This window comes from Nerophis lumbriciformis, linkage group LG28 (assembly GCF_033978685.3).
Source record: "Nerophis lumbriciformis linkage group LG28, RoL_Nlum_v2.1, whole genome shotgun sequence".
Classification (NCBI taxonomy): domain Eukaryota; kingdom Metazoa; phylum Chordata; class Actinopteri; order Syngnathiformes; family Syngnathidae; genus Nerophis; species Nerophis lumbriciformis.
Window position 1 is genome coordinate 27,949,479 of NC_084575.2, and position 11,088 is coordinate 27,960,566.

General features: G+C 41.3%; 1 protein-coding gene across 2 annotated transcripts in view; it reads left to right on the top strand.

Annotated features, from left to right (window-relative positions):
• phactr3b (phosphatase and actin regulator 3b) overlaps positions 1 to 11,088 on the top strand; it is a 139,049-nt gene that overhangs the window by 57,271 nt on the left and 70,690 nt on the right. For both annotated transcript variants that reach the window (XM_061923993.1, XM_061923994.1), the window contains exons 5-7: positions 5,688 to 5,915; positions 5,996 to 6,203; positions 10,928 to 11,088. The exon at positions 10,928 to 11,088 is cut by the window's right edge and continues 30 nt beyond it. In XM_061923993.1, the coding sequence (XP_061779977.1) occupies positions 5,688 to 5,915; positions 5,996 to 6,203; positions 10,928 to 11,088 (597 nt within the window). The remainder of the gene's footprint in view (positions 1 to 5,687; positions 5,916 to 5,995; positions 6,204 to 10,927) is intronic.

Here is an 11,088-nt window from a genome sequence, read left to right on the forward strand (position 1 = left end):
AGCCTGTCCGGAGCGGAGGTGTAGTGTGGAGGATTTGGGGGTGAGTACGGTAGTATGCATATATCTATAAAAAGGCTTTTTTTAAAAGAAGGGTTTTTAAGCCTTTTTTTAAAGCATCCACAGTCTGTGGTGCCCTCAGGTGGTCAGGGAGGGAGAGCGGTCCACAGACTGGGAGCGGCATAGTTCGTAGCTTTTGTCCTCGGAGGTTGGAGGAGGTTAGCCTGTCCGGAGCGGAGGTATCGTGTGGAGGATTTGGGGGTGAGTACGGTAGTATGCATATATCTATAAAAAGGTTTTTTTTTAAAGAAGGGTTTTTAAGCCTTTTTTAAAAGCATCCACAGTCTGTGGTGCCCTCAGGTGGTCAGGGAGAGCGTTCCATAGACTGGGAGCGGCATAGTTCGTAGCTTTGTTCGCGGAGGTTGGAGGAGGTTAGCCTGTCCGGAGCGGAGGTGCCGTGTGGGGGATTTGGGGGTGAGTACGGTAGTATGCATACATCTATAAAAAGGCTTTTTTTAAAAGAAGGGTTTTTAAGCCTTTTTTAAAAGCATCCACAGTCTGTGGTGCCCTCAGGTGGTCAGGAAGGGAGAGCGGTCCACAGACTGGGAGCGGCATAGTTCGTAGCTTTTGTCCTCGGAGGTTGGAGGAGGTTAGCCTGTCCGGAGCGGAGGTGTCGTGTGGAGGATTTGGGGGTGAGTACGGTAGTATGCATACATCTATAAAAAGGCTTTTTTTTAAAGAAGGGTTTTTAAGCCTTTTTTAAAAGCATCCACAGTCTGTGGTGCCCTCAGGTGGTCAGGGAGGGAGAGCGGTCCACAGACTGGGAGCGGCATAGTTCGTAGCTTTTGTCCTCGGAGGTTGGAGGAGGTTAGCCTGTCCGGAGCGGAGGTATCGTGTGGAGGATTTGGGGGTGAGTACGGTAGTAAGCATATATCTATAAAAAGGCTTTTTAAGCCTTTTTTAAAAGCATCCACAGTCTGTGGTGCCCTCAGGTGGTCAGGGAGGGAGAGCGTTCCACAGACTGGGAGCGGCATAGTTCGTAGCTTTGTTCTCGGAGGTTGGAGGAGGTTAGCCTGTCCGGAGCGGAGGTGTCGTGTGGAGGATTTGGGGGTGAGTACAGTAGTATGCATATATCTATAAAAAGGCTTTTTTTAAAAGAAGGGTTTTTAAGCCTTTTTTTTAAAAGCATCCACAGTATGTGGTGCTCTCAGGTGGTCAGGGAGGGAGAGCGGTCCACAGACTGGGAGCGGCATAGTTCGTAGCTTTTGTCCTCGGAGGTTGGAGGAGGTTAGCCTGTCCGGAGCGGAGGTGTCGTGTGGAGGATTTGGGGGTGAGTACGGTAGTATGCATATATCTATAAAAAGGCTTTTTTTAAAAGAAGGGTTTTTAAGCCTTTTTTAAAAGCATCCACAGTCTGTGGTGCCCTCAGGTGGTCAGGGAGGGAGAGCGTTCCACAGACTGGGAGCGGCATAGTTCGTAGCTTTTGTCCTCGGAGGTTGGAGGAGGTTAGCCTGTCCGGAGCGGAGGCATCGTGTGAAGGATTTAGGGGTGAGTACCGTATTTTTCGGACTATAAGTCGCAGTTTTTTTTCATAGTTTGGCCGGGGGTGCGACTTATACTCAGGAGCGACTTATGTGTGAAATTATTAACACATTACCGTAAAATATCAAATAATATTATTTAGCTCATTCACGTAAGAGACTAGACCAGTGGTTCTTAACCTGGGTTCGATCGAACCCTAGGGGTTCGGTGAGTCGGGCTCAGGGGTTCGGTGGAGGTCAAAACACACCCGACTCATCGTGTAAATACAAACTTCTCCCTATTGACGTATAACGGATATGGCAACAGCAGAAGTCAGACTGATTTGCAGGTGTGTAATTTGTTGTGAGTTAATGCACTGTGTTGGTTTTTTGGTTTTGTTGTTTGAACAAGGTGATGTTCATGCACGGTTCATTTTGTGCACCAGTAAAAAAACATGGTAACACTTTAGAATGGGGAACATATTCACCATTAATTAGTTGCTTATTAACATGCAAATTAGTAAAATATTGGCTCTTAACTAGTCATTATTAAGTACTTATTAATGCCTTATTTGGCATGGCCTTATTATAACCCTAACCCTCTAACCCTGGCCCTAAACCTCTAACTCTAACCAAATAACTCTAAATTAAGTCTTTGTTACTTAGAATATGTTCCCCTAGTGTCCAAAAAACTCTAAATGTAGTCTTTGTTACTTAGAATGTGTTCCCCTAGTGTCCATAAAACTCTAAATTTAGTCTTTGTTACTTAGAATATGTTCCCCTAGTGTCCAAATAACTCTAAATTAAGTCTTTGTCACTAAGATTATGTTCCCCTAGTGTCCAAATAACTCCAAATTAAGTCTTTGTTACTTAAAATATGTTCCCCTAGTGTTCAAAAAACTTTAAATTAAGTCTTTGTTACTTAGAATATGTTCCACTAGTGTCCAAAAAACTCAAAATTAAGTCTTTGTTACTTACAATATGTTCCCTTAGTGTCCAAATAACTCTAAATTAAGTCTTTGTTACTTAGAATATGTTCCCCTAGTGTCCAAATAACTCTAAATTAAGTCTTTGTTACTTAGAATATGTTCCCCTAGTGTCCAAATAACTCTAAATTAAGTCTTTGTCACTAAGATTATGTTCCCCTAGTGTCCAAATAACTCTAAATTAAGTCTTTGTCACTAAGATTATGTTCCCCTAGTGTCCAAAAAACTCTAAATTAAGTCTTTGTTACTTAGAATATGTTCCCCTAGTGTCCAAAAAACTCTAAATTAAGTCTTTGTTACTTAGAATATGTTCCCCTAGTGTCCAAATAACTCTAAATTAAGTCTTTGTTACTTAGAATATTTCTAACTGTCAAACCAATAGTAAGGATGTGAACCTTTCACATTAGAACCTACACGGTACCAATAGGTTGTATTCCGTCACGTGACTTTTGAACGGAAGTAAACAAAGTGGTGAACCACCAAACCAACACAAAATGCAAACTGAGTACGCAAGGGGCCTAGATCTTACCGCTAAAAGCAGGTACGAGCAAAAAAATCTAACTAGGCCGGGGTCGGCAACCCGCGGCTCTAGAGCCGCATGCGGCTCTTTAGCGACGCCCTGGTGGCTCTCTGGCACTTTTTCAAAAATGTATGAAAAATGGAAAAAGATGAGGGCAAAAAAAAATATTTTTTGTGCTAATATGGTTTCTGTAGGAGGACAAACATGACACAAACCTCCCTAATTGTTATAAATCCCACTGTTTATATTAAACATGTTTCACTGATTCGAGTATTTGACGAGCGCCGTTTTGTCCTACTAATTTTGGCGGTCCTTGAACTCACCGTAGTTTGTTTACATGTATAACTTTCTCGGACTTTCTAGGACGTGTTTTATGCCACTTCTTTTTCTGTCTCATTTTGTCCACCAAACTTTTAACGTTGTGCATGAATGTACAAAGGTGAGTTTTGTTGATGTTATTGACTTGTGGGGAGTGCTAATCGGGCATATTTGGTCACTGCATGACTGCAAGCTAATCGATGCTAACATGCTATTTAGGCTAGCTATATGTACATATTGCATCATTATGCCTCATTTGTAGCTATATTTGAGCTCATTTAGTTTCCTTTAAGTCCTCTTAATTCAACTCATGACACACTATCTGTATGTAATATGGCTTTTAATTTTTTTGCGGCTCCAGACAGATTTGTTTTTGTATTTTTGGTCCAATATGGCTCTTTCAACATTTTGGGTTGCCGACCCCTGCCCTAGTGTCCAAATAACTCTAAATTAAGTTTTTGTTACTAAGAATATGTTCCCCTAGTGTCCAAAAAACTCTAAATGAAGTCTTTGTTACTTAGAATATGTTCCCCTAGTGTCCGAAAAACTCTAAATTAAGTCTTTGTTACTAAGAATATGTTCCCATAGTGTCCAAATAACTCCAAATTAAGTCTTTGTTACTTAGAATATGTTCCCCTAGTGTCCAAATAACTCTAAATTAAGTCTTTGTTACTTAGAATACGTTCCATTAGTGTCCAAATAACTCTAAATTAAGTCTTTGTTACTTAGAATATGTTCCCCTGGTGTCCAAAAAACTCTAAATTAAGTCTTTGTTACTTAGAATATGTTCCCCTAGTGTCCAAACAACTCTAAATTAAGTCTTTGTTACTTAGAATATGTTCCCCTAGTGTCCAAAAAACTCTAAATTAAGTCTTTGTTACTTAGAATATGTTCCCCTAGTGTGTAAAAAACTCCAAATTAAGTCTTTGTTACTTAGAATATGTTCCCCTAGTGTCCGAAAAACTCTAAATTAAGTCTTTGTTACTTAGAATATGTTCCCCTTGTGTCCAAATAACTCTAAATTTAGTCTTTGTTACTTAGAATATGTTCCCCTAGTGTCCAAATAACTCTAAATTAAGTCTTTGTTACTTAGAATATGTTCCCCTAGTGTCCAAATAACTCTAAATTAAGTTTTTGTTACTAAGAATATGTTCCCCTAGTGCATACTTGCCAACCCTCGCGGATTTTCCGGGAGACTCCCGAAATTCAGCGCCTCTCCCGAAAACCTCCCGGGACAAATTTTCTCCCGAAAATCTCCCGAAATTCAGGCCCACAACATAAACAGCATACCTGCCCAATAACGTTATAACTGTAGAATGATGGAGGGCGAGTTCTTGGTTTCTTATGTGGGTTTATTGTTAGGCAGTTTCATTAACGTCCTCCCAGCACGGTAACAACACACAACAACAGCAGTCACGTTTTTGCATACCGTAAAGCAGTTCGTCTGCCGTAAACAGCAACGTTGTGACACTCTTAAACAGGACAATACTGCCATCTAGTGCATTTGATGAAAGCACTTTTCTGCGTGCCACACAGAATGCATCATCATGTTCAGCATGGTTCGAAAAATAGTGACAGAGAATACAACAAGGATGGACAATTCAACCCTTAACTCAACAATGAGTAGATGAGTGTTATGTGTGTGTATATGTGTAAATAAATGAACACTGAAATTCAAATATTTCTCTTATTTATATATATATATATATATATATATATATATATATATATATATATATAATATATATATATATATATATAGCTAGAATTGACTGAAAGTCAAGTATTTCTTATATATACAGTATATATATATATATATATATATATATATATATATATATATATATATATATATATATGAAATACTTGACTTGGTGAATTCTAGCTGTAAATATACTCCTCCCCTCTTAACCACGCCCCTAGCCACGCCCCCCCACGCCCCCCCCCCCCCCCAACCTCCCGAAATCGGAGGTCTCAAGGTTGGCAAGTATGCCCTAGTGTCCAAATAACTCCAAATCTAGTCTTTGTTACTAAAAATATGTTCCCCTAGTGTCCAAACAACTCTAAATTAAGTCTTTGTTACTTAGAATATGTTCCCCATACTAAAGTGTTACCAAAAACATATAACTTTGTCTTGAATTTGAAAAAAAACTACATTTTATTTTTCACTAAAGAAGGGTTCGGTGAATGCGCATATGAAACTGGTGGGGTTCGGTACCTCCAACAAAGTTAAGAACCACTGTTCTAATCTATTATTTGAAATCTAGTTAATGACGTGACTTGACTCTAGGTGGAGCCATAGACTTCACATAAAAAAGTCCGCTGCATTCATTTTGCTTCATTTAGTACAAGATGTGTACAAGATGGAGGATCCTAAAACCCCGGCAGAGCCCACTCAGAGTGACGACGCAGACCAGGCTGTGCCGGTGGACTCCTGTGACGAGAACTTGCAGGTGGCGAGGGTGGAGGCCACTGAGAGCAGAAAGGAAGTGACCCACCCTCAGAGACGAGCCAGCACCCCACCAGGACCCAACCTGCCAGTCAGAGTTCTCACCAGACTGGGCAGTCTAGATGGTACCATGAGCTGAGTCGTATTCGTTTTTTTTGCCGCTGGTTCGTGTTGAGTCTCATTGCAGGCTCTCTTCCCCACCCAGGTGCACCTCCACTGAGAGTGAAAAAGTCCCCAGCGACCTTACCCAGGAACTTCACGCTTCCCAAAGACCCGCACGGCTCCCTGCTGAGAGGCCGGATGCTGACTCCCACCGGCTCTCCCCACCTTGGCGGACTACATTCTCAGCTGCCCCCCAGTTGCATAATTGAGGAACTGCATCGTGCCCTGGCGACTAAGCATCGAAAGGACAGGTTGGCTACTGTTTACTTATTGTCAGTGTTGGGTTAGTTACTGAAAACCAGTAACTAGTGTTGCGTTTTGGACCAGTTGTTCCTCCCAGGGAATTCAAGTCACAATTCGCTCCCAAGTTCTTTCCGACACTTAAAGCTGAGTTGAAAAACCACCAGAGACAGAATAGGTATTTTGTTGTATATTCTCAAAGCTTTGCCAATATACATTTTGATTGAGACCAGTCTAACCCTAGAACCTTCTATCGCGCCTCCCAAAATGGTCTGTCTTCCCAACGCCAAAAACCTCTCTTTCCTTCCCCCTCCCTAGCCATAACACAAGCACAACGTCTCCCTAGCCATAATACATTCCAAAGAACTCAAGGTTAACACACACAGTTTGCTTGCTGACAGAGCATCAAGAGAAGAAGTGGAAAACACGAGCTGTTTTCAAATATGACAAAGAAATGGAAGAAGTACAACTTAAATTCGGATATATGTAAATATCTGCCTCCGACAATAGTTACAGTTACTTTATTTCAAAAGTAACTCAGTTACTAACTCAGTTACTTACACCAAAAAGTAATGCGTTACTGTGAAAAGTAACTATTTAGTTACTTCCATTTTATTTTTATTTTTTTTAAAGCCCCCTTTCATGCTCTTTTAGCCTTCATTTTAGTACTGTTATTGCACTGGAGAATAATACAATATGTTGATCAACTTGACATGTATTTGCATCACTGAACTGTGCTAAGCAACGTGGTCTACATTGGGCCAATTTGTTTCAGACCAGAACAAATTGACTAAACTATTTTAAATAGCTGCAACATAACATACATAAGTAACAAACAGCATAAAAAAAACCCCACAGCTGTAAACCAAGGTAGGCACACACTACATACACAAAGCCTAACCAGACGTTTTTTCTCTCTCAAGGAATTCTGAAATAAAATCATGTCTGAAGCCCAGAACACTCTACACATTTCCCCAGTTTTAGTTTAGAGATAAGGAAAGATTGGCCTGGCCCACTAGGATCCCTCTTTATCTTTGTGAACCTTATAGTCTATACATTTAGAGTGATGTGATAATCAAACACTCTAGAAGTCTAGAATGAAAGAGTGTATAAGAGAATTGACAGAGTGTGATGAATGATGAGCAGAGGCAGAGTTTGGAGTGTTTTCTTTAGCTCGCTTTCCATTTTTATGTACTCTCACTGTCCAGGTACGTGGAAACTGTTTTCCGTGCCATTTGCTGTTTGACGCCCGCTATCTTGCTAATTATCTGCCTGAAAGCGGGTGACTCCACTGTAGAAATAAAGTGAAGTGAAGTGAATTACATTTATATAGCGCTTTTTCTCAAGTGACTCAAAGCGCTTTACATAGTGAAACCCAATATCTAAGTTACATTTAAACCAGTGTGGGTGGCACTGGGAGCAGGTGGGTAAAGTGTCTTGCCCAAGGACACAACGGCAGTGACTCGGATGGCGGAAGGGGGGATCGAACCTGCGACCCTCAAGTTGCTGGCACGGCCACTCTACCAACCGAGCTATACCGTCCCGCTATAGCCTGCATGTCTTCTAGCACATACGCTGCAATGGCTCTATCAATTTGTCCTGGCTTGCAGTCCCTCCGTTAAAATCCAGCCGCTGTTGCTCACGTGGTGTTGGAGGTGGAGGTGAAGTGTCTCTCTCTTTACTAGCTTCGTCCAAGCATGTTGCTTTTGTAGCTGTTTCAGCGGATTTGAATTGCTGTTTTGGGCAGTAGATAGGATCTTTGATCCAAGACACAACTCACATTTAACTAAAATGTTCTTTTCCTTGTGCTCGACAAAGGGTTGGAATTGGGGGTTAAATCACCAAAAATGATTCCCGGGCGCGGCCACCGCTGCTGCCCACTGCTCCCCTCACCTCCCAGGGGGTGATCAAGGGTGATGGGTCAAATGCAGAGAATAATTTCGCCACACCTAGTGTGTGTGTGACAATCATTGGTACTTTAACTTTAACTTTAACTTTAAAAGAAAATTAGTGAGAATATCTCCATGTTAAGAAACTCGACTTTGGCTCCGCCATGATGTCTTGCTAGTAAACCCAGACCCCCCCAACACACACACACACACACACAGTGTGCCTCTTCTGCAGCTCTCCAGTAAAACACACTCAGATCTTTTCAGTTTCGAGCCGATACTACATAAAAAAATAACGTAAAATAACGCAGTAACGCATCATGTAGTAACGGTAACTGAGTTACTGAATATAAAAAATAACGCGTTAGACTACTAGTTACCGCCGAAAATAACGGCGTTACAGTATTTAGTCCCAACGCTGCTTATTGTACACACTATTTAAATATGTACCGTATTTTTCGGACTATAAGTCGCAGTTTTTTTCATAGTTTGGCCGGGCTCCAGTGGGATTTATATATGTTTTTTTCCTTCTTTATTATGCATTTTCGGCAGGTGCGACTTATACTCCGGTGCGACTTATACTCCGAAAAAGACGGTATACTGTAGGTCAGGGATATTAAATTACTCAATTGTTTTGGGGCCCACATTTCCAGAAAGCTAAGGACAGGGGGGCCGTACTTTGTCCCGTCATTATTATTCTTAGTTTTTTTTATATTCCTGATAACCAGCATCCTCTACAGCAGGGGTGTCACACTTGTTTTAATTGAGGGCCACACCGCCGTCATGGCTGCCATTAAAGGGGCGCTTGTAACAGTAAATAATTAATACATTTGCCTATGAATATAAATATATATTTTATTTTTTTTGTGGATTTTACCACTGTTTTTTGCAGAAAAAAACTGGCAGTTTAGTTGCCAGACTTTTCCTGTAAAACATTTGGTGTTTTGTTTGTTTTATTATTATTTTTATAACATATTACTGTAAATAGAAATACAGTACCACTGTTTAATTTTATTTTGGCAACTCAGCTGCCAGTTTTTTTACCATAATAAAATGTGGTACCATAAAATCATCAACTATGGATTGTACATTAAAAAAAAACAACCATAAAACTGACAGCTCAATCGACATAATTTTACTGTAAGGGTAGGATTGAAATGGCCTCTGTGTTTTTTCCAGACCTAACGTATATATTAGAGATGTCCGATAAAGGCTTTTTTGCCGATATCCGATATTTCAATATTGTCCAACTCTTAATTACCGATTCCGATATCAACCAATACCGATACATACAGTCGTGGAATTAACACATTATTATGCCTAATTTTATTGTGATGCCCCGCTGGATGCATTAAACAATGTAACAAGGTTTTCCAAAATAAATCAACTCAAGTTATGAAAAAAAAATGCCAACATGGCACTGCCATATTTATTATTGAAGTCACAAAGTGCTTTTTTTTTTTTAACATGCCTCAAAACAGCAGCTTGGAGTTTGGGACATGCTCTCCCTGAGAGAGCATGAGGAGGTTGAGGTGGGTGGGGTTGGGGGGTGGGGGGTCGAGGTTGAGGTGAGGGGGTAGGGTGTAGCGGGGGGGTGTATATTGTAGCGTCCCGAAGAGTTAGTGCTGCAAGGGGTTCTGGGTATTTGTTCTGTTGTGTTTATGTTGTGTTACGGTGCGGATGTTCTCCCGAAAAGTGTTTGTCATTCTTGTTTGGTGTGGGTTCACAGTGTGGCGCACATTTGTAACAGTGTTAAAGTTGTTTATACGGCCACCCTCAGTGTGACCTGTATGGCTGTTGACCAAGTATGCCTTGCATTCACTTGTGTGTGTGAAAAGCCGTAGATATTATGTGACGGGGCCTGCACGCAAAGGCAGTGCCTTTAAGGTTTATTGGCACTCTTTACTTCTCACTACGTCCGTGTTCACAGCGGCGTTTTAAAAAGTCATACATTTTACTTTTCGAAACCGATACCGATAATTTTGAAACTGATACCGATCATTTCCGATATTATATTTTAAAGCATTTATCGGCCGATAATAACGGCAGTCCGATATTATCGGACATCCCTATTTACATGTACAACTTTCTCCGACGCTGCCACAGAAAGACGTGTTTTATGTTTTATGCCACTACTTCCTTGTCTCACTTTGTCCACCAAACGCTTTATGCTGTGTGTGAATGCACAAAAGTGAGCTTTGTTGATGTTATTGACTTGTTGGAGTGCTAATCAGGTATATTTGGTCATTGCTTGACCGCGAGCTAATCAATGCTAACATGCCAGCTGTATTTACATATAGCATTTACTACTATAGTCCTACTCAGTGGCCTAGTGGTTAGAGTGTCCGCCCTGAGATCGGTAGGTTGTGGGTTCAAACCCCGGCCGAGTCATACCAAAGACTATAAAAATGGGACCCATTACCTCCCTGCTTGGCACTCAGTATCAAGGGTTGGAATTGGGGGTTAAATCACCAAAAATGATTCCCGGGCGCGGCCACCGCTGCTGCCCACTGCTCCCCTCACCTCCCAGGGGGTGATCAAGGGTGATGGATCAAATGCAGAGAATAATTTCGCCACACCTAGTGTGTGTGTGACAATCATTGGTACTTTAACTTTTTAACTTTATATAGCATCATGGCAGTGCCTTTAAGATTTATTGGCATGTCCGTGTACAGCGGCGTTTTAAAAGGTCATGAATTTTACTTTTTGAAACCGATACCGATAATTCTGAAACCGATACCGATAATTTCCGATATTACATTTTTTAAAGCATTTATCGGCCGATAATATCGGCAGTCCGATATTATCGGACATCTCTGATTTATTCTCTTGATTTTGTATCTCAGCTTCCAGATGACGGAGGTTCGTGCGTCTCCCAAGCGCAGACTCGACGGTCGCCTGTCACGCGCCTCCAGCACCGAGAGGGAACCCGGTTGCGAGCCGGAGCGCAAGAAGCAGTCCGACGAGAACAAGGAGAATCGACGTCTGGACGAGTACTTCAGTGACC